The sequence below is a fragment of the Quercus robur genome, chromosome 10 (assembly GCF_932294415.1).
Source record: "Quercus robur chromosome 10, dhQueRobu3.1, whole genome shotgun sequence".
NCBI classification, from domain to species: Eukaryota; Viridiplantae; Streptophyta; class Magnoliopsida; order Fagales; family Fagaceae; genus Quercus; species Quercus robur.
The window spans coordinates 34,366,076-34,390,420 of record NC_065543.1 but is presented as its reverse complement, the minus strand read 5'-3'; the positions used below and the strand labels follow the sequence as shown (position 1 = coordinate 34,390,420).

General features: G+C 32.3%; 1 protein-coding gene across 3 annotated transcripts; it reads left to right on the top strand.

Moving 5' to 3' along the window:
- Window positions 1–1,921: 1,921 nt before the first annotated feature.
- On the top strand, window positions 1,922–15,425 carry LOC126702716 (cytochrome P450 CYP736A12-like). Of its 3 annotated transcripts, XM_050401534.1 has the most exons (4): window positions 1,924–2,197; window positions 10,174–10,514; window positions 14,230–15,058; window positions 15,151–15,425. In XM_050401534.1, the coding sequence occupies exons 1-3, from the start codon at window positions 1,927–1,929 to the stop codon at window positions 15,052–15,054; spliced, it is 1,437 nt and encodes a 478-aa protein (XP_050257491.1). In that variant the 5' UTR covers window positions 1,924–1,926; the 3' UTR covers window positions 15,055–15,058; window positions 15,151–15,425. The 3 variants fall into 3 exon arrangements, with proteins under 3 accessions (XP_050257492.1, XP_050257491.1, XP_050257493.1); XM_050401535.1 differs by lacking the exon at window positions 10,174–10,514 and having other exon boundaries at window positions 1,922–2,538; XM_050401536.1 differs by lacking the exon at window positions 1,924–2,197 and having other exon boundaries at window positions 9,765–10,514.
- The last annotated feature ends 8,920 nt before the right edge of the window (window positions 15,426–24,345 follow it).

Sequence of the window (24,345 nt, the reverse complement as noted above, 5' to 3'; positions counted from 1 at the left end):
CGTCCCTACATTTTGGAGTCATTTCTATTTTGGTCCCTACATTTCTATTTTACCACTTTTAGTCTCTAATCCAATTAACGCATGTTATTTTAGTCCTTTCCATTAGCCAATAGATGGAAATAGCTTATGTGGCTAACGGAACATTCTATTAGCTGACGTGGCATTGATGTGGCACTGATATAACGATTAAAATATTATTAAATTTTTTTTAAAAAAAACCTTAAATCTAATTTAATTTTAAAAAAAGTATTACTTATCATTATTAATATTCATTGTTCTTCCCAAACCCAGATTACAAGAATACAAACCCAGCAACCAATAACTCAAACCCAGATTACAACAACACAAACGAAAAAAGAAAAAAAAAAAAAAAGAGATCAAACACTCAAACCCAGATTACAAGAACACAAACCCAACAACCAATAACTCAAACCCAAATTACAACAACATAAACGAAAAAAGAAAAAAAAACAGAGATCAAACACTCAAACCCAGATTACAAGAACACAAACCCAACAACCAATAACTCAAACCCAGATTACAACAACATAAACAAAAAAAGAAAAAAGAAAAAAAAATAGAGATCAAACACAAACACAGACCCAGATCACAACAACACAAAACCCACACCCTCTTAAACACACACTCTCTCTCTAATCTGCCTCTATAAAAATCCACACCCTCACTTCCTTCCTTTCCTTAAATACCGTTTCTGACTCTTTCACTTGTTCCAAACAAATTCAAATCTCCAAAACTTTTACAAACCCAAATGGCTCCTAGAGATAGATCATGGCTCCATCAACCCGGATCCGAACTCCAAGGAGATCCAATACAGAAAAAAGAAGAAGAATGCATTGGCCAGATTGTCGATGATAGCGGTGGCGAGCAAATGACGTGTGGCGGAGATGAGCGTCAGTGAGCCGTGGTAGGTTTTTTTCGCCGGAATGAAGTGGAATTCGAAGACGGTGCCCTTAGGGCAGGTGACGTTGATGGAAGGATCGGCGTGGACATACACATTGTAGAGGTTTTTGGAAGGGGTATTTTGGAAAAACTACTGCCAAAGAGGGGCGAAGTGGAGGTTGGAGTTGGTGGGGAAGAGGAAAGCGATCTTGAGTTTGGGGTTTTTGCTATTTGGGTTTGCTTGGGTCTGTAAATTTGGATTAAGGCATGTAAAGACTTGGGTTTGTTGAAGGTATTTTGAATCCTTGAAGGTCTTTGTGTTTGTAATGGGAACGTGAAAGAATGATAGAGTAATTGTTGAATGTTTTTGTGTTTTGTAAATCTGTGGGCATGTCTTTGTGTTTGTAAATCTGACTGATTTTATGGGTTTTGTTGCTAAGGAAATATAAGAAAAGAGAAAAAAAAATATTGATTTTTTAAATTTCTGGGCAAGGTTTGTGGGGAAGAAAATGAAAAACATGATTGACGGGGAAGAATGCATGTTCTAGATTCTTCATGTTCTTCCCAAAAAAAGAGAGACAAAATTAATTTATTTCTTTTATTTTCTTTTCTTTTTTTTAAAAATAAGATGGTTAGAAAATTTTTATATGATTTTATCTGATGCGTCTTTTTTAATACTATTTTAATTCTTCCGTCAGCCACGTTAGTTATTTTCATCTGTTGACTGACAGAAAGGACTAAAATAACACGCTTTAATTAGATTAGGGACTGAAAGTGATAAAATAAAAATGTAGGGATTAAAATAAAAATGACTTCAAAATATAAGGACGAAAAGAGCATTTACGCCAAAGTGGTATCATCTTATCACAGTTTGGATTTTCTACTCTCAAAAAGTTTTATATGCAATCCCCAACCCCTTCCAATCTCCAACATTCTAGCCTTTCCTCAGCCAACTCAATTTCCAAAATGTTACCACTAACACTATCCATTTTCCTGCTCCTCCTTGGATCCATCATCTGGACATTCATGCACAAAAAAGGACGTAAAATAGTACTCCCACCGGGTCCTCGGTCTTTACCCATTATTGGTAATTTCCACATGTTGGGTAGCCTCCCACATCGTGCCCTCGAAAACTTAGCCAAAAAATACGGACCCATCATGTCATTGCGGCTTGGCCATGTCCCAACTATTGTGGTCTCATCTTCCCAAACTGCTGAGCTATTTTTAAGGACCCATGACGCCGTTTTTGCCAGCCGACCTATATTCCAAGCCTCCAAGATCATTGGAATGTCCAAAGGTATTGCTTTCTCGGAGTATGGTCCATATTGGCGCAGCCTTAAGAAACTCGTTGCGTCGCAGCTTCTGAGTGCTTCAAAAATAGAGTCATTTGCACCTATGAGGAAGGAGCTGGTAGGATCATTGGTACAGTCACTGAAAAAAACTGCGGTAGCACATGAGGTTGTGGACCTTAGTGAGGTGGTGGGCAAACTCATTGAGGAATCAACATGTAGAATGGTATTTGGGCGAAGTCATCATGATAGATTCGACTTGAAGGAGCTTATTGCGGAGACCTTGAACTTGATGGGAGCTTTCAATCTAGCAGATTATGTTCCTTACCTTGGGGCACTTGATCTACAGGTATATATTTCAATGTTATCGTCCACATTTTTCTCATTTTCATCATGCAAAAAAGATGACAAATAAAGCTCATTAGTGCCTGTAAGGTTGAATTTAATCAACCATCTTATTGGCTTTATTCCGTGCCAAATTTGCTTGTAATTTAACAATTAGTAACCCTGTGTTTAGGTGGAATTCATGTAAGGGTAGTGTGTGAAAGAGTATGAATAAATGCTCAAGACTACGCAATGAAGCAGGGATTCGCGGGTGGATCTCGCGGATGGCTCGCAGCTTGCAAGCCGCTAGATGATGCACACGAGTGATGCATGCGGAAAAGCTGAACCGTCATGTCAACTATAGCACTATAGGACAAAAAGTCTAGACTGGCCATTCAGTTAGCTCGTAGCTCGGACTAGCGACTTAGTTATGTCACAAGGCCAAGTCGCCAGTCTACTCTGTTAATAAAAAATGACCCTTCGCATTCCTTTTTCACTCTAGTATAAATACCCCCTTACACCCACGAAATATTGAGAGCTTCCAAAGAGAAATTTGAGAGAGAAACCCTAGAGAAAAACAAGATTGACTCATCCACAATCTTTACATAGCAACTCTTCAAATTCCTCAACTCTCACCCTCTCCATTGTTACATCCTTGAGAGGTACATTAGCCAAAACCTTTTCTCATCATACCCATATCTGTGAGAAGACTATTTGGTGCTTGGGAAGCAGTTAGGAATGGACCAATTTAAAATGGTTGATGCTATGGGTTATAGCAGAATTAGGTAAGTTAAAAAAGACAAAGGTTCAGCGTAACCTTGTTGGAGTAAGAAGCTTGGAGGGCTTAGGTACACTGGGTAGATTAGGCTTGGAGGGTCTTCTGTTGTTCATGTATCCTAACTTCATTCTTTAGTGGATTATTTACCACTTGGAGGGCGTGAAGAGGTTTTACACCAAGGGCTTCGGTTTCCTTTTTGATAACACATCGTTGTGTTGTCTTTGTGTTTGCATCTCTCTTCCCTTAATCTTTGCCATTTAATTTCTACTGTGGATGTGATTTTATTTGGTTTAGTTTGTTTATCAATTCTATTATAAGCTTATGTTTATTTTCCACACATATATTGTTTGATATTAAGTTTGAATTGGTAATTTGTAAATTAGGAGTCTAAACGTTCAAAGTGTTTTATACACTATTTGAACATTCAGTGCCAAAGAAAATGATAGGAACAATGTAAGTTTATAGAGTGTTCAAAGACTCAAGAGAAATGAGCCATGGACACGAATCCTTAACTACAGATATTCTAAGAAAAGGCTCAAAATTAAAATGTATGAAGAAAATTAAATGTCAACTTTTATTAGGTTAGAAAAGCACAATTTTTTTTTTTTAGAAAAAGTTTTATTGAGAGGTTTTTGAGAAAAACATTTTTTTTTTTAAAGATCCTTTTTTATTTAACGTGGTAGAAGAATTATTTTAAAAAAAAAACACACACACACACACACACAATTTTCGGATCTAAAAAAATAAGAAGAAAATTTTTGAAACATTTTCTTTTAAAAAAAACATTTTTTAACGTGACAAAAACACTTTTTCTTTGAAAGATTTTTTTTTTGTTTTTTTGGATCTTAAAAAGAAGGGAGAAAACATTTCCTTGAAGGGAAATTTAAATTGGTAAAACACATTTTTTGAAAGCATAGATTTTTTTTTTTTTTTTTTTTTTTTGGGAAGAAACATCATTTTGAAACCACTTTTTTTAATATGTAGGAAAAACATTTTTGAATACATATTAATTTCGGATTTCCCTTTTTTAAAAGGAAAAGTTTTTTTTTTTTTTTTTTTTTTGAAAACTCTTTATAAAAAAGGTTATTTTTATTTTTGTTTTTAGAAAAGCATATTTTTTTTAGAAAACTCTCTTTTTTATTTGAAAGACTTCATTTTTTAAGAAAAATGTTGGAAAAGATTTTTAAAAAGCATTTCCTTAGGATAGTGTGTAGAAGAGTTGTTTTATACAAGCACATTTATTTTATAGCAACATTAATGATGATGAATGTAAATAGACAACAATAATAATTAAAGTGCAAAAAATAAATGGCAAGGAAAGTAAAGTGCAGAAATTTAAATGACATAAAAGTAAAGAGCTGAAATATTGTTAAGGTTGATTAAAAAGTTTTATTTTTATGTCCCCCTTAAATAGATTTTAATCTCTTTCAAGTCTTATGGGTTCTTCATCATAAAGAAACAAGAGTTCTAAGTCATCAATCATTCTTATGAGACATACCCATATTGTGCTCTATTTAAGGTTTAAAAACCATTTAAGAAGGATGAAATAGAACATCATTTTTTAGTTAGGTGTCTAGGTATAGTGTGTGTGTGTGTGTAAGAAAGTAAAGGGGGAAAGGGATTGTGCAAGAAATTAAAGGGATTACATAAATTAAAAGGGGTGGGGTATTACTTGGAAATATAAAACGGATGACATAAATTAAAAGGAAAAGGGGATTTTCTTGGAAAATAAAAAGGATGACATAAATTAAAAGGGAAGCAAGAATAGTAAAAATGATTAATCCAATACCTCATTGTTTTGGGAAGGTTCATTGAAGGATTATTAAAACGCCACTGTGTTAGGTTCTAAAAGTTTAGAACAATTGGTAAACCATGAACACAAACTTGTCTAGATTTAGATTCCTAAATCTATAGGTATAATTAGACAATGCTCAAGGTGTTGCAAGTTAGAATACAAGAAAAAGGAAGTTACAGGTTCGACCGATCAAGACATGGATCTGTAGAATTTAATTAAGGTCCAACAACCCATTAATCCCATTAAATGATTACGGTTTCTAATCTAATTCTCCTAGTGTTTAAAGGAAATCTTAAGGCACATTTTGGTATGATTTTGGAGGTACTCTTTTGAGATCTAAAAAATCACTACCAAAATTCCATCTACACATTATTAGAACCAGTAGATCTGAAGTTACTGCAACAAGATCATACATAACTGATGATTTAAAATTTTGAGTGGGATCTCAGAGTCACAAACGTGAGTGTTTGTGTGCGACAAATTAAGATAGAAGAGTCCGTAGATTCAAAGCTGCACATGGTCGTGTAAGTAAGTACGACAAGAGATAACTTTAGATTTATGGAAAAATCTATTGTAAATCTTCAATTCTATCATAGTGAATTTGTGGCCTTGAAGATAGATTAGGTTAAATCCTCCCCAGGCTTTTTACCTTGAGTTTGTTGGTTTCATTGGTTTTTCTGGGTAATCATATTGCTTGTCTTCTTTACTTTTCCGCACTTTGTAATATGATTGTTTGTATTTAACCTAGATCTCATAATAAACCTAAATATCAACTTAATTAATTAATTAGGTTAAATAATCCAAGTATACAAGGGTCTAAACAAAACAAACACACCGTTTGGTTAAGTGATCATGCGTGTCTTACAATTGCCTCTGTAAAACGCTGCTTCAAATCTGCATTGATGATCTTCTCGAAAAAAAAAAGAAAAAAAGAAAAAAAAAACTGCACTGATGATATAACAAGTGTCTTACCACAAGCTTTGACCAATATAAGTGGAGTGGTAGGTGATACTTACACCCGCCAACTCCATTGTTCATTGGTCATCCTTTCAGCCACTCTTATTTCTCTCCTCTCTCAAATTTTGGCTTCTTCCTATTTCTCTCTTCACTTCACTTTCAAATATTACTCCCACTATTTGCTCCTTTCCTTACACGAGATCAATATATTTCCTTTAATCTTATAAGTAGTTGTACCTGAAAAAAAAATAAATAAAAAGAAGGAAAACTTTGTGTTGACTTTTGTTAGCATTTTATTTTAATCAATGATGTTATAAGAACACAGGTAATATTCTCCTCATAGGAATGACAAGCAGTTTAAAAATTCTCTATTTTTGTGTCTCTTTTTCTATTACGAATTCCTGATTACTTTTGTGGGCGTTTATGTGAGTTCAAAACTTTGGCTTGTGAGTGCACACACAAAGAGAACTTTTTCTTTAAGATGATATTTTCCCTCATTTAAATGAGTTTGTTAATGAGTTATAGGCACATTATCTATATGGTACAAGTAAGTCAAGATTCTAATAGTAGTACACTTGAAAAATGCTGTAGATTTCTCCCTATGATGTGCAAACATCTTTAAAAAACTTATTATGCATATTTGTTTATAGATAATGGAGAGTTATCAATGAAAATGTACCTTTGCAAGGTCATTAGTGTTAGGACAAATACTTTGGAGTTTCCCGTTTCCAATTATTCATTCTTTTTTGGAGTTAATCATTTACTTTAATCAAAGTGATCTATTGGGTTGCCCATTTTCTTCATACATTCCTCCTACCTTTTAGAGGATGAAAAAAAAAAAAATTATGAAAAGGATAGTAGGCGAACCCATAGGTTTGTTGATATGTGGGAGATTTTATTCACCACTGTTAATAATAAAAGAAACTGAAGTCACAGCAATACGGGTGTATTGTCACTTGTGAATATATATATATGTTGTGACAGCTTTTTCTATTTCTCATAAAATTGATATCAAAACTTTTCTAAAATAGATTATTAACAGTTTTTCAAAGGACATCCGTTAGCATGATCTCTATTTATATATAGAAGAGTGTCTGTCTAATACTCCCAATAGGTGAGGCCAATATAATTAAGTGAGGAATCAATGGAGAGAAATTGACTATGAGTGAAGGGGATGTGGTCCATATTTTTTTATTTTTTATTTTTGAGAGTGCATATTTAAGTATAAAGTGACAAAAAAACTTTTGACTTTTTGAAGTTATTTTGTTTCTATCATAAAATATACAGGACAAAATCTAGTGTAACATCTTATTTCATGTATCTTAGAATGTCCTTTTAAAATTAAACAACGTGGCTACTTATTAGTATCACTAGACAACGTTACATCTTCAAAAAACCTACTTATTTTCTCCGTTAAAACCTTCTCTTTCACCCACCTTTGCAGAATCCCATTAATGCCTACTACTTTGAAGAATCTCCAACAACACCCCCCACAAAGATTTTAGCAAAAACCATTAGCTTGCTAGATAAATGTCAAACTGTATCTGCTGGTTACAACTTACAAGTCTCCTAATTGCAGTGACTGTGAGCTCTGTTTGTTAAAAAAATTGATACTTGTTAGTATGACAGATTAAAAAAAAAAAGTAATATCATTAATAAGTTTAGACATAGATAAGAATTAGTGAAAACTTACTAACTCAACCGCTATTAAAATAATTGTCTTTATATATATATATATATATATATATATAAGACAATTATTTTGCCTTCCACATAATCAAAATTTTTTTCTTTATGTGAAAGAATTACAAATGAGCTATGATTATGCTAAGTAGCTCATTACTACAAAATTTCTTCATTTTGCCTTCCACATAATCAAAATTTTTTTCTTTATGTGAAAGAATTACAAATGATCTATGATTATGCCAAGTAGCTCATTACTACAAAATTTCTTCATTTTGCCTTCCACATAATCAAAATTTTTTTCTTTATGTGAAAGAATTACAAATATCTTGTGTTAATGGGTAGATCTGTTATCTGTAGATTGCATTCGTTTTTTTTTTTTTTTTTGGGCAATAATTAATTTTTTCCATGTAGAGAGAGAGAGAGAGAGAGTACATGTGTAAAATGATTGAAATAGAGTACAATGATTGAAATTATTTAATAGATTTTTTATTTCCTCCTTTTACTCGACTGATTGGCCACCACGAAAAAAGGGGTCGGTAAAAAATAAAAAATAAATGTTAAAGTTAAAATACAGTAGTGGATTATGGCTTATGAGGAAAGTTTGCACGAAATTGACACGTGTTCAGTTTCCATCTGTTTATTTTTTGTCTCAGGAGTATCCGATCCTTCCCCACAGGTGAGGTCCACATACTTTTGGCGATAAGAAGTGGTAATCCGAGTCACTTTGTATTTGTCAGTGTGCGACTAGTGGGAACTTACCATTATTGATTAAACTTTACACGTTTATCATTCCAATCTCATTTCAAAATCTTGTGTAAAAAAAAATATAGGACAAAATTTCTCACCAAATTAGTTTGAAAATATGCTATTTAAATTTTTTTTGTACCTTTTTATTAGTTGTAAATTAAAAAAAAAAAATTCTAATCGTTAGATTGCATATTCTTAACATATATGTCAAATTTCATCCAAATAAGATGTTAATTAATATTCAATCAACAAACTTATTTTTTTATACATAATTTTAGATTATAAAAACTTAAAATTTAAACATTTAATTGATGACCTAACTATTGATATTTGATCTTCTTAAAATTTTATAAACACGAAAAATACAATAAGAATACGTAATTGTAGGGGTGGTTTTTGGAGCTCAGGCCCAACAGGCGGGCGGTTCTGGCCCAAAAATCCCTCAACAATGAATTTGTAGAGAGTAGGTTACAGAATTAGGTCTTTGACAGCGGAAACGTAGTTATGAACAAGCCATGCAACCAGTTGGACGTAGGGATAATCCTCCAAGCTTTTGGAATCACAGTCCGTGGGGCTGTATCTTTTGCTTTTTATCTCTCACTCCTTTCTCTTTTTTCTATCTTTTTCTTCTTTCTGCTTGCAATCCCTTGGCCATGGGGATCTCCTTCTCTTATATAGCATCTTTCCTAAGATCACGACCCTACACTTGTTAATCATATGGGGCTCTACTTGAGTGCCTGTCCCATAGGACATCCTCCCTCTTTTTTGTGAGTTGCACTGGCCAAGATAATTCTGTGCTCCTGTCCTTTCCACATTAATGCGGCTAGAAAAGTAGCTCCTTGGCATTTAATGCGGCAATCGTGGTTGCCCTCCTCCCTGAACGTCATGCACTGTTCCTTCGTATTGGGTGACTTTTCGCCATGCATAGGGTGTGAATCGGATACACACTTGGCGAGTCCGAGGAGGTACTCCTCCTCGGACGCCCCTAAGCAGGCCCGGCCCAACATGGTTGGGCCGGGGTATCCTATGCCCATGCCCTTTCTTCTTGTCGTGGTTGGGCTTAGTATATGTATTATGGCCCAACGTCGACTGACGGATTTTACCCCCACAGTAATCTAACATATAGATTTTCAAAATTTACGTCCAATAAAAAGATATTGGCTTAATTTGAAGAGTTTTCCTCCAAAATTAGTTTGGAGGGAAACTATTTGGAAAAAGTGGTATCATCTTATCTTATGATAGTTTGGATTTTTCTGCTCTCAAACGTTTATAAATAATCCCCGACACCTTCCAATCTCCAACTCAGCAAAAAATCCCTTCTAGTCTCCAACATTCTAGCCTTTCCTTAGCCAACTCAATTTCCAAAATGTTTCCACTAACATTAGCCATTTTCCTGCTACTCCTTGGATCCATCATCTGGACATTCATGCACAAAAAAGAACGTAAACTAGTACTCCCACCGGGTCCTCGGTCTTTGCCCATTATTGGTAATTTTCACATGCTGGGTAGCCTCCCACATCGTGCCCTCGAAAACTTAGCCAAAAAATACGGACCCATCATGTCATTGCGGCTTGGCCATGTCCCAACTATTGTGGTCTCATCTTCCCAAACTGCTGAGCTATTTTTAAAGACCCATGACACCGTTTTTGCCAGCCGTCCTATATTCCAAGCCTCAAAGATCATTGGCATGTCCAAAGGTATTGCTTTCTCCGAGTATGGTCCATATTGGCGCAGCCTTAGGAAACTCGTTGCGTCGCAGCTTCTGAGTGCTTCAAAAATAGAGTCATTTGCACCTATGAGGAAGGAGCTGGTAGGATCATTGGTACAGTCACTGAAAAAAACTGCGGTAGCACATGAGGTTGTGGACCTTAGTGAGGTGGTGGGCAAACTCATTGAGGAATCAACATGTAGAATGGTATTTGGGCGAAGTCATCATGATAGATTCGACTTGAAGGAGCTTATTGCGGAGACCTTGAACTTGATGGGAGCTTTCAATCTAGCAGATTATGTTCCTTACCTTGGGGCACTTGATCTACAGGTATATATTTCAATGTTTTTATCTTTTCAACTTTATTCTCCCTTTGATAAACTTAGCCATTGATTTAAAATTTTTTTTTTTATTTAATTGTTTGGAAAATCTAAAAACAGTCGATTTTTCTTTTAAATTTCATGCCTATTTCTTCGTCCAACGAGTAATGCTGTTGGCCCAAAAGTGTCTCAGTAGCGGTTAAAACTTCATAGTAAAAGCCAAATCTCAACGTGGGAAGCCCATGAAAGTCATATAATTATGTAGTGAATTATTTTTATACAAGTCTTTAATTTTTGTAAGTGTTTGAACTGTTGGTTTTAGTTAATTAATAAATAGTAAGATATGTGGTTTTAACCCGCGAAGTCAATACCTGGTACAGCCGGAATTTTTCGTACCGACACCTTAGCCGGTACAAAAACACAGCTGTTTCATACCACTTTTTGTACAGGAGTTTACTGGGTTGTACCGGCAAAACCGGAAAAAAATTCGGATACCAGCTGGAAAAAGAACACCGGCCAGTAAAAGAAAAACAAGAAAAATGAAAATTAAGTGATTAACGGTAAAAGAAAATACCATGTAACCCATAATACCGCCGTCGCTAGCACTGTTCCCAAAGTGTCCAACCATTCTTCTTCTTCTTCATGCCCATCCCTCCATCCCTTGGCCTCTCTTAGTTCTTAAGTTTTAATTTCTAAAGGCTTTAGGAGGAGTTTGGATTCGGCTTATCTTGCGTCCACGTTTGCCTTCAACGCGTTTCAGTTTTTTTTTTTTTTTTTTTTTTTTTTTTTTTTTTTTTTTGTGGTAGCCGCATTTGTTGACTTTTTCACAGTGAACAGTGCATTTGTGCACTGTTTATGGACTCACAAATTACACTTTTTAGCAATTTTTTCATTAAAAATGGGTCTCACGGTACTATTCACAGATTTAAAAATTATTTTACTACAGTGTTTTCAGTTTTCAATTTTCAATTTCAACAAAATAAGTTCTATCCAAACAGACCCTAGTATGTCTTTGGATCTGCGTCCACGTCTGCTGCATTTGCATTTTTAGCTGCTTCTTTTCTTTTCTTTTCTTTTTTTTTTTTTTTTTTTTTAAGCCTTAAAGTTTGACTTTTCAACCCATATACTGTTCATGCGTTTTAGATTTTCTCCGACAGTATACTATTCAGTACTATTCACGTACTGTTTATAGAAACCACAAACTGTTTATTCAGAAAAAAAAATATTAAAAATGCGGTCTCATGATACAATTTACATATTTAAAAATTATTTTACTATATTATTTTCAGTTTTCAGTAAAATAAATTGTATCCAAACAAACCCTAATTGTTTATTTTGTTCTGACTTTTAACAGTAAAAATCTAAAAATAAAGGAGGTTTGCTTTTTGTTTGTAACTTGGGACAGTGTCCCTTCCTGACACACCCACGTGAATTGTTACAAAATTTTGAGAATTCAAATTTGAATTTTTTTTTCTCTTTCCTAATGCAAAGAAGTTTCAAAAGGCATTTTAACTTTTAATAAGTGAAAAAAAAAAATTTGCCAAACTTTAGTGACTGTGATATTATTATTATTATTATTAAAGAAGTAAGAATATAAATTCTTTAAAGGCACACAATAATTAATTATTTTTTGAATTTTTTTTTTAGAATTGAAAAGGTATTGACAGTTTTTTTAATTTTTTAGAAAATATTTCCAAAAATGAATGACTTCACATTAACCGGACCTTTATTAATATTACCTAGTTGAAATTTTAACTAGAGATTATCATATTAAATGAGATAAAGATTTATAAATTTAAACTTTTTAATAAATTATATGAATTTTGGTTATGAATATATATATATATATATATATATATATATATATAAAATAGCAGTAAATTCAAAACGGTACATCAGTATTGACCGATACCGAAATATCTCGTTCTTTTGGCCAAATCAGTACGGTCTGCGGTATAAGATTAACTCCCTTAGTTTTAACACTTATTTTACTACTATTTATAATTTCCTTCTTCTTTCTAGTATTTTCTTGTTTTAATCTTTCCCTAAGCACTTCTCTTACTACTAATTATTTTATTTGTTCCTTATTGATAATTAATTATCTAATCTTCTCCCACATGCACCCTACTCCTCATTGGCAGACATTATTTGCAATGTGAGATTTTCTATGGTAATAATAAATCTTATAAACAATCAAACACTTTTGGTGTAATGGTTATTTTATAAATACAAAATTCTTATGGATGGGATGGGAGTTTCACACACACTTTTTTTATATAAAACACAGACATATACATATAAATTAGGTTAGAATGAGATTTCTATCATAAATACTATATATATATATATATATATATATTTCATAACACTTTTACAATAAACTAAGTTATTAGCATATCATAAATCAAAATAAAATAAAAAAAGATTATATACTATAGCCCAACACAACTCAAAACAAGCTTATTGTTAAGTTTTATCCTACCATTTACTTTCTCTACAACGCATACATCCCAACATCTGGTTCAATAACTTTGGGTCCATCCACAAGTTTTAGCTGTTGTGCCATGCATGTATACGGAGTAAATGATTATTATTGGAAGAAAAAAAAAATCTAAAATGACCCTACCGTATTAAAAGATGAGCATACTGTTTTTCGGTTATGTTAAAGTTATGGCAATAGTTATTGCGGAAAAATTTTGTTCCTCTTTCTCCAAAAAAAAAAAAAATTGTTCCTCGGCCCTCCCTTGCCCACTCTATATGCCACATTGGTATGTAGTGTTATAGAAGAAAAATTTTAAGATATAACTTTTATGCCACAATTTTAATGTGGTTGATTATAAGTGGTAGAAAAAAAAAAGGCAACAAACTAAGAAAAAATGCTAATTACATCTTCATTTTACCCTAAATAATATCTGATGGTCATGAAATTTGGTATCTATATTAAATTTATTAAGTGGTTTATTTCGTACCAATAACTGTTATATATCTATAAAATCATATTGTATGTATATGTAACATACAAAAATGAAATTTAATCCTTTGATAAAAGCCATAGTTATTAATCCTTGATAATTTAGGAGTTTTTTTAACAAAAAGGGTATAAGTAAAAATGTAATCCAATGGTAGATTTATCAAAATTGTCATCTAATAAAAAATTATTAAGTGGTGTAATATTACTTCAACTTATACTATATATATAATTTTAACCCATAAATAAACTAACTTTTTCTTTTCACTTTAAACCTTTTTATTTTTGGTTCTCAAAAAAAATTATTTTTAACTCTTTGGTATCATTCAATAAAAAAATAAATAAAAAGAAAAAAAAATTCTCTTCTATATAAATATAGAGAGAGAGAGAAACTCCATGTGTAATTTTAAAGTGATTTCAGTAACTCACTTTTGGATGCGAATTTTTTTTTGGATGGCTCAAGTTACTTCTTTATTGGATGTGAATTTCAATAAATTCACTTTTGGATTACATTGTCTTTATATCCTTCTTATTTGTAAAATTTTAAAATAATCGAAAATCAATAACTATCTCACCAATAAAATGTTTAAAATCAATAATTACCACATCAGTTTCTTTGGTTTGTTTTTAGCAAAATTGGTCACATTATAATACTTTCTATCCTTTAGACAAAGATGTTTGCGGCGTTTGCCTCAACGATTTCCGTTTGGAGAAATGGTATTGTTTAGTTAGTTTTCTAACCATTCATTGCCCTCAGGGATTGACATCGCGCATTAAGAAACTTGGCAAGACTCTTGATGTAGTATTGGAGAACGTTATCCAGGAGCATGAACAAATTCCTAGTGGTCCACAAAGTTGTGAAAAGGACTTTATAGACATGTATTCTTTGATGAATCAACCCATGAATGCCCATGATGAGAATTCATGTAAAATTGATCGAAGAGTTATCAAGGCTATCATTATAGACATGATTACTGCTACATATGACACTTCAGCTATTAGCATTGAATGGACCATTTCTGAACTCTTGAGGCATCCACGGATAATGAAACATGTACAGGATGAGCTAGAACGTGTAATTGGAATGAATAGGATGGTGGAGGAAACAGATTTAGCAAATTTAACTTACTTGAGTATGGTGATTAAGGAAAGCTTCAGACTACATTCTGTTGCACCATTTCTAATCCCACGTGAATCAATGGAGGACATTGAGATTAATGGATATTACATACCCAAGAAATCACGAGTAGTGATAAATTCTTGGGCTATTGGACGAGATCCTTATGTGTGGTCGGATAATGTGGAAGAATTTTACCCTGAAAGGTTCATAAATAGTAATATAGACCTCAAGGGACATGACTTCCAGCTTATCCCATTTGGATCTGGTCGCAGAGGCTGCCCTGGATTACAATTAGGGCTTACGACCGTCACTTATGTTCTCGCTCAGTTGCTGCATTGTTTTGATTGGGTGCTCCCTAATGGCATGTTGCCTAATGACTTGGACATGAGTGAGAAGTTTGGGCTATCAATGCCAAGAGCCAAGCACTTACTTGCGATGCCAACCTATCGCCTACTTGGTTAAACTTGTAAGATAATTATCATTTAATCTTTAAGGAAGTTTTCGTAATTATACTTTATGTGTTTTAATGGGAGGTTTTCATCTATCTTTGTTTTCTAGGTCAAAAGAAAAGGTTCCATAAGAAGAGTTGAAGACATTGCAACACCAACTAAAATATTAGCCTACCTTGTTTATTGGATTCAAATGTGCTGTGTCCTCCTAAAAATAAAATGTCATAGTTCACAACTTGGAGACTTTTACTAAATGTTTAATATAATTCGTTAAGATTTTTAGCGACAAGTACCTTTTTACAAGTAGTACAATTAGAAGATTTTGTGAATTTCTCTCATTGGAGTGCAATATCTATAAAAAAAAAAACTGATTATGGATGTTTATTTATAAATAATGTCAACACCAAATTTTGGCACTCATCCACCAACCTCTGGAATGCTTCACTTGGTTATCAAAGCAACATATTCAACACTAGGCACATGAGCATTTCTCACTTGCCTTTACTCCTGATCTTTTACCATTAATGAAAACACTTTGTTCATGGGGATATAGCGAATCCATAAGAAGTACCTGTCCTAATAACAAAGGAAAAGCACTCGTTCAACCCTTGAGAAACCTCATGATGCATTCTTGTTGCTAATACTAAAATATGGGGTGTTTGGTTTGCTTGATGTTACAACTTACATTCAGTGATGGAGCCAAAAAATTTTCTAAGAGAGGCCATCCTTTGAAAAATATTTGATGGACTTCAACGTGTTGATTAATGGGATTTTTTTTAATATTATTCGTTATAATACAAGATCATCTTCTGAGGAAACAATATATGTTTACTTAAGTTAAAATATTTGAACTTTTCAATAATAATAATAATAATTGGTAAACCATTGAGTTGCAAACTTGATAGTGGTAAGAGTGTTAAGATCATTTACATATTAGAATTGCTAGATCCTTATAAAAGCTCTACGCCAAAGAAACAAAAGAATTACAATTTTTAAAGGGCATTTGAAGCACTTAGAATATTCACTATCTTGTGAACTAACAAAAGACCTTTCAACAATAATATCAGCTATATCAAAGCATTCAATTTTCCCAACTACAAAGACATCAACATAGTTAACACTATTTCAAGTGCCAATGAATCAACAAAATTAATATCAGCATCGAACTTTGAGTTATAATTGTGAATATATATATATATATATATTTATAAATTAGTGTATACTATAAATTTCACTACTTATTTTCAACTTCTTTTTTCTCTTTTTAAACTTTTACTCTCCCTATTCTTAAAAAAAGGTAAAAAAAAAAAAAAAAACTCTTTTTCTCTCTATTATTTCACATCTATTGCTATACTTAACTTCTCCAACCTTTCTCCTTCCTCTTTACCTCATTACCTTTCTACTGCTCTTTACTTTACCATTAAACTTCCTTCATCCTTTTTTCTTTCTTATATTTTGACTATTCTTCTCCCCATCCTATTTTGTACAAATTTGATATAATTTCTTCCATTTTATTTGTCTTTTTTCCACACAAAAACTGTGATTTCTCTCTCTCTCTCTCTCTCTCTCTCTCTCTCTCTCTCTCTCTCTCTCTCTCTCGTTGGATTTTTGTTCTTTCTTACAACTCTAATTTAGGTTGATGGTTTTTTTATTTAATTTTAATATGTGTTTTTATGTTGTGTTTTATAAATTTCCCATCACAAATCCCTCTTATAACTTTGGTTGGATCTTGGTTTGGATTAATACTTGGTTTCTTTTGGAAATAAGAATTTGAGTTTATATCAAAACAAAATGTACATGACTACTAATTCGAATGTGCATACCAATTGTTTGAGTAACAAATTATTATAAAGTCTGTATTTTATTCCTATGGTTTCATTTTAATTTTGGATAAGATAACATTATAGTTTTGTAATGAGTTTTGATTATCATGATAATTTTTTTATTCCTTAAGAGTTACGAGATGAGAAATTTGAATAATAAATTTGAAACTTATAAAGTTTAGTTGTATGTTAGGCAAACATAACATACTATAATAGAAGTTAGAAGAATATGGATCACCTTAAAAAAATATTAATCAAAACACAGAAAATAAAAGAATGATATATTTGTAAAGATAAAAAATAAAAAATAAAAATTATTTGTAGAAATATATATATATATATATATATTTCCTTTTCTTTTTAAAAGAAAATACTTGAAGTAATTGCTATTTTTTATATAATACACCTCATTGCTAAAATATCTTAGCAACAGTGAAAAATGGGTTCTTATATATACAACCCACAATAGCTTAGGATGTAAAAAATTTTATCATATTTTATTCTCTCTTTTCCCAAATAAAAATAAAATATATCCTCTCTCCTTTTTCATCAATCTCCATCTCTCATCACGTCTCTCTCTCTCTCTCTCTCAACAAACTTAGACTTTCCCCCTCTTAAACCAGTCCTTTCTCTTCTCCTAGCTACTAATCTCTCTCTCTCTCTCTCTCTCTCTCTCTCTCTTCTCTCTCTGTTGCTTCTCTTCCCTCTTGATTGGACAAATGTCATGCTCTATTTGGTAGTGGTGGCGGCGGCTTTATGGGTTTAAATCAGTGGGTGTGGTTTGAATCAGTGGCAGAATTAGTGGATGGGATTGAATTGGTGTTTCTGGGTTTCATTTCGGCGATTGATAAATCGGTGGGTTAGCTTGCTATTAGGGTTTGTTTGAATCTGCTATACTGCTAGGTTTCTCTTGTTTGAGTTTTGAGTTGCTAGGGGATTTTGATTTTGTTTGCGATGATGGTGGTGGCCATGGCTGGTTGTTTAGGTTTTAGGTTTGAGTATGGTGGCGGGGTTTTTTTTTTTTTTTTTTGAAGGAGGGGAGGGGGGTTTGGGTTTCAGTTTCAGTTTTAGTTTAGTTTGAATCGTTAGTTTTGGTGGTAAGTGGTGCATTTGGGTTGCTCGGTGGTGGTGGGTTGCTTTCCAGTTTAGGTGTAGGTTTGCCGAATGTTGCTCTATTTGGTTTGTTTCAGAGGAAGAGATAGTAACAAAGAAGAAGAGAGAGAAAGAGTTTTAGAGGAAGAGAGAGAAACGATAAATGAATGGTGGTGGTGGTGGGCAGTGGAGGGTTGTTCTAGGTGGAGTTTGTGTGATGGGTGGTTGAGAAAGAAAGACTAAAAGAGAGATAGAGAAGAAGAGAGAGAACATATATTGGAGAGGAGAGCGAGATAGGTTAGTGTTATATTTATTTTAGGGTAAACTACATATTTGGTCCATATTTTAATTTAGTCCTTTACTTTTTAATTATGTTAATTTGGTCTCTAACATTTCAGTGTCATGTCAATTTAGTCACTGCTATTATCTCTTGGATGAAAATTGCTGACGTGTAAATAGATAAAATAAAATGCTGATGTAGCATAGTCTACATCATCTAGTAAAAAAATAGATTAACGAATTTTAAGTTTAAATTATCATATCTTAAAAAAGAAAAAAAAAAAGACACTCTTAAAACACAAAAACTATTAAAAATAAAACCCCCAATTCTTCAAAGTCTATCTCCTCCTCTCCTCTTTACATTCATCACTGGATTAAGCTTGAATTTGTTCTCTCCCGTGACTACTAACAACCAGCCACACCGTTCAAGCCTCCATCCAACAAAGTTCTTTGCCCCCAACTTTTACTATTAGCTCTTTGTTTAGCTCTTCTTCCACTTTTCTCAACTTTACACTTCAAAATTTTCAAATCGGTAACTCTAGCCTCCCAAATTTTTGCTTTCTCAAAGTATTTCATGATTCTTGAGTTTTGGAACTTGAGTTTAGATTTGGAATGTGTTAGGTTCTAAGACTTTAGGAAGTAATATATTAGAATTTCAATTTATATATGTTGGCAAACTATGATAAAAACATTTAATCTAGGTTTAGACTTGCTCAAAGTATGGTTTAAATTAAGTTTGAAATCGAGTAATTGTAGGAAATTACTTTTCAATTTTTGCAAGGCTCGATCAATCGAAATTAGATTCGATCGATCGAAAGTTGCAAATCAGCAAAAATCAGCAAACGTAAAAAGGCCATAACTTATCTGTTTGAATCCCAAATCGCGATCCGTTTTTTCCAGTATTTAAAGGACATCATAAGATAACTCTATCTAGGATTTTCAAGGCCTTTGATAGAGAGAAGAGTGTGTCTCTTTTGTATCTAGGATTTTGTACCCAAAAAGCTCTCTCATGTCTTCTACCGGTGTTATTCCTTGAAGCATCTCAAGATCTGGTGTTATAGAAGTTGTTGCATTCTCTAGTAATCAAAGGTGCTGATGATGAAAACCTTCAAGGGTGGTGTTGGAGTCACAAAGAGGAGAGTTTGTGTTTTTTGTCACAAGCGTGGGTGCTTGTGTTGCAAAGACCAAGGAAAGAAGTAGTTTATGAACTCGGAACTATCATGGGGTCATGGTAGTAAGTTTTCTACTCGAGGTAGTAATAGAATGTTAGTAGTCTAAGATCTATTGTACAAACTTCAATTTTTTCATAGTGGATTTGCTTTTTACTGGTTTAGTTTTCTTGGGTCATCATATTATTATGTTCTTTATATTTTTGCTGCTTTGCATGATATGATTGTTTTGTTTTAACCTAGATCTGAATAATAAATCTAAGTAATCACTTGGCTAATTAATTAGGTTAAAAAAACTAGTTTACAGGGATTTAAAAACGTACAGAATGGGAATTTCTTCCATTGCAGAAGTAGAAATCTGATATCCCATGTTCTTTTGGATGAAAAAGGTTTTTCAGTTTGGATAAGAATTTTGAGAGTTATTATTATTACTGAGCTTTGAGCTTTTTAAGGCTTTAAGCTTTGAATATGAGATACCTTTATCTAAGGATTTGCTTTTCCTGTTAAAATTTCACATTGAAATGCACATGAAGACATAGTTTTAAGAGCTAGCTTGGACTGCTTAAAAGTGTGGCTGATCGTTAGTAGTCACTGGAGAGAACAAACTCAAGCTTAATCTGGCAATGAATGTAAAAGAGGAGAGAATGAGATAGACTCTAAAGAATTGGGTTTTTGTTTTTAATAGTTTGTGTTTTAAGAATTTTTTTATTTTTTTTAAAGATATGATAATTACTTAAAACTTAGAATCTTACGTGTTAATCTTTTTTTTTAATCGTTGATATGGACTATGTCACATCAATATTTTATTTTGGTCATTTGCCATGTCAACAATTTTCATCCAAGTGGTAACTACAGGGAGTAAATTGACACAATATTGAAAGGTTAGGAATGAAATTTACACAATTGAAAAGTTAGAGACCAAATTGAAATATGGTGTAAAGGATAGGGACCAAATATGTAATTTACCATTTATTTTATTAGGTAGTTTATATTACTTTATTGGGTTGTATGAAAAATAAGAACTGGGATGGTGGGTGTATTGTTAAATGAGTTGATAAAATAGATAAAAAAGTATTTGAGGATGTAAAATAGATTTTTTTAACTTTGTCGGGTGTGGGTGCTCTAATAAAAAAAGGACACATTTGTGCATTATACCAATTTCAGCAAATGTACATTAGCCATAGTTTGGAACATAATTTGGTGTAAATTATCCCGAGAATTGTAATTGTAAGGTTCATGTGTTTTGGTATTGTCAAAAAGTTGTAATTGAAGATGCAAAGTCCGCTCAAGAAAAGTGCATTTTCAGCATGTACCTTGATAGCTAGCTTGATTCCTCTTGATACCTCTTGATCTATCGAGACCCTTCTTGGTCAACTTCTATATGTCTTAATAACTCCTGATCTATTAAGTTTCGCGTTTTAGTAAAAATTAGCAACACGAAATGCCCATAACTTGTCCATTTGAATCCCAAATTGAGATACGTTTGAACCGATATTTAGATGACATAATAAGCCATCTATTAGAAGGCCTTTTAGAGAGAGAGAGAGAGAGAGAGAGAGAGAGAGAGAGAGAAACGCTCTGTTTGTGTGGTTAGAGTTTTTGTAACCAAGTTTTGTCAATTTTGCCATATCAAAGAGTTTTAAGGTAAATATGAAGTTCGTTTTGTGAAGAAGCTGAAGCCATAACAACCATCATAGAGTTGTTACTGTGAAGAAAACCTTCAAGAAGTCCTCGGAGTCAGTTGGAGGTTTCGATTGTGATTGTGGGTGCATCATCCTTAAAGTGTTCATATATTGAAAAGTTTAAAGGTTCTAATGTGGTAGAAGGTTTCTACTATAAGTTCATCTACTAAGATTGCAAAGTCTAGAGACAAAGATTTTGTACTAGATTTTGAACTTTTTTTTTATTAAAGTGGATTGCTTTTTGGGATGGTTTCCCTCCAGAGTTTTTAACTGTGAAATTAGTTTGTTTTATTAGTTTTCCTAAGTCATCATATCTTGTGTTATTTACTATTCTACTGTGCATGATATTGAAGTTTGTTTGTTTAACCAAGAACTGTTCATAATAGATTTAATTAATGGCTTGGCTTTAAATCTGGTTAATTCTATCAATTAAGGTTTAAATGTCCCAATAGTATGTCCTATAAATAAAAACTATGTTGATCATAAATATATAGTTACCATTTGATAGCTTCCAGTCTTTAAGAACAACAAGTCAAGGGTTTTGTAACTTAATTGGCACCTTTCTATATACAAAATGTTTGGGGGTCTAATGGGAAAAATGGTTCAAGCTATGGAATTAAAAACATATTGTCAACAAACGCACAATGACAGATAATGAATTTTAATTAATGTTATAATAATAACAAAGAATTTGGAACTTCACAGTCCTCTTATCATTCACTAAGTTTTAGCTTTGGCGCTATGAGGGTATATAGATACTTGAATTCATTAGAGCAGATTGCTCTATCTAATAGCATGTACATATAAATTGGGATGATCAGCTCATCCAAAAACCTGGCCTTGAATCTTAGTCCCATATTATCAAAGTCTATATAGATCCATGTGTATCATCTTTTCACGAGGATATGAAAAGATATAAAGTATTTTCAAGCATTCGATTGAGATTGGTGAAAAGTTTTGGCAACCTTTCAATTTTCTATATGAGATTGGTCAAAGTTTTGCTTAAGGCAACTTGTATTTTCAAAATTTGAAACCACTCCAAATAAGAAAGATCTGAAGCATTCTCACAAAATAATAAAAGCAATACAAAAACAAATCAAGATTAATTGATCAAAAAAATTTACCGAAGAGTTAGTATGCTTCTAAAAGAAATATATTTTCTTCTATAATCAATCAATGCTACATAATTGTAAATTAATTATAAAAAAATAAAAATAAAAACCAGTAGTACCTGAGTTAAAAGAAAGGCCTCAACCTCCATCAGCATTGAAACAGCCAAGTCTTTACCACTCTCCATTTATAAGGGTTCTAGAATAAAACAAAAGATTACTTAGGAATTTTCTAAAACATGTTGTGTATATAAACTTAAGTTTTTCTATTGCCTTTTATTTAAGAAAATCATATAGAAGAATTAGAAGAAAAAAAATGTTAAAAATGGGTTCAGATCTTCCACGATACTCACACTTAAGCATACTAATCATTATTTTTAAAAACCTGTAAAACAAATGAATGTACATGCCTTGAACCGGCTGCAAAACCTGAAGATTTATATGTACAGGAGACATATCAGATTTAAGTTGCTCTCGAAGAACTTTTGTCATATATATATACATGTTAGAGCACTCAAATGTTCTCTCTCTAAATCTCATTCTTATATTAACTTAAAAATAGTCTATATACTTAAAAATAAATCAATATCTAGGGCCTAATACAATTTTATCTATTATTTCTGAACTCACTATGAGACTAGTCTCTTTAGAATGCCATTCACTTGACTTAGTTATTCAGGAAAAATAAGTGTCATTTACAAGAGTATCAGATTTGAAAATACCAAATTGTCGGATGTAAAGTGCACCTTTATAGTCAGTTCTTCAATCAGGAAAATACAAATATAATTTTTTGGCTATTAACCGAGCATTTTCATTTTTAAAAGTGAGAGCAAGCTAGCTAAGTTAAATGAATATAGTGCAACTAAAGTTCATAATTACATTAAAAGTAAACCTCTATAGATAATACAGCACAAGCTCTAGCATCAATATCATACACAGCAATCCAATTATCTATTTGATCAGCTAGTCGTAGTGGGTCATTGAATTTGTGAATATTTGTAGATTCCTTACTAACATCTTAATAAATTTGAAATTTGATTGGATTGGATTGGTTATAATTTGAACCATTTGCATCCTTACTTTTTTCTAAATGTAAAATATGACGAACCTTGTAATGGGGTATATTGCCACTATAACATTGTGTTTTAAAATGAATATGTTTTCCATTAAATCTTTTAATATTGGAAAAAGCTTTTCTCTTAGTTGCTTAATTATATCTTATATATAATTACAACTAACCTAATGAATATTTATATTTTCCAAATTATATATTATAATCTGATTACAACCTCTTCAGTTTAGATGAACTAAAAACAGTCAAAGCATGAAAAATATACAAATTTAAAGTATATACACCTTAAAAAATTAGATAGCAAGCAATCAACACTAATCCAATAAGATATAGTGATGGAAAGTTTGGTTCAAGCATTTCTTCAAACACTTTTAGGGAAGTTGAGAAACCAAAGCAAAAATAAATAAATAAATAAAAAGAGCTTCTCAGGATTGAGAAACAAACTAATATATATATTTTTTAAAAAAAAATTGTATTAGCAAAAAGAAAAGAAGTTATACAAACAGTATGCAAAAATACTCAATAGACTTTTTCATGTTATTGTCTTAAACATTACATATAAAAAAAAAATTGTTATTGTCTTAAACATTAACAAAGAAAATTTTTTCTTTACTCATCCTATGCTTATCCACTTAAAACGTTTTTCTTCTAGTAGTAGCAAATCTAAGTCATGGATGTTTGACGGGATAGAACAATATACTATCACTTTAAAAAGGCTTAGAAAAAGTAACATACCCCCAAGAGAATGAACTTCTGATGAAATCACTAATTTAAGAACTTCTACTTCTAAGAACCTCTCCAATAGAAACTTGTGCTCAATAGTGAAGGCCTCACTAAAACACCAACCATACTTTAAGGGTCTAGTTTTGCTTATGGTAATCCCAAAAATTTTACAAATTTAAGAAACGTTCGTTGGAATCATAAATTTCAAGTTTGTAAGGGTTTGGAGAAAGCAAAGTGAACAAGAGCAAGAGAAATAGAGCTAATAAAGAGTGGTTTTTTTATTTTTTTTATTTTATTTTTTCCCTTCAAAGATTTCATGTCACGTAGTATTCAGTTAAAAATTAAAATAAACTGT

Bases quoted from the DNA above. Each gene is read 5' to 3' on its own strand.
- LOC126702716 (XM_050401536.1), top strand. From the start codon at position 9,843: ATGTTTCCACTAACATTAGCCATTTTCCTGCTACTCCTTGGATCCATC. The intron at 10,515-14,229 runs GTATATATTTCA...CATTGCCCTCAG, and splicing joins TTGGGGCACTTGATCTACAG to GGATTGACATCGCGCATTAA.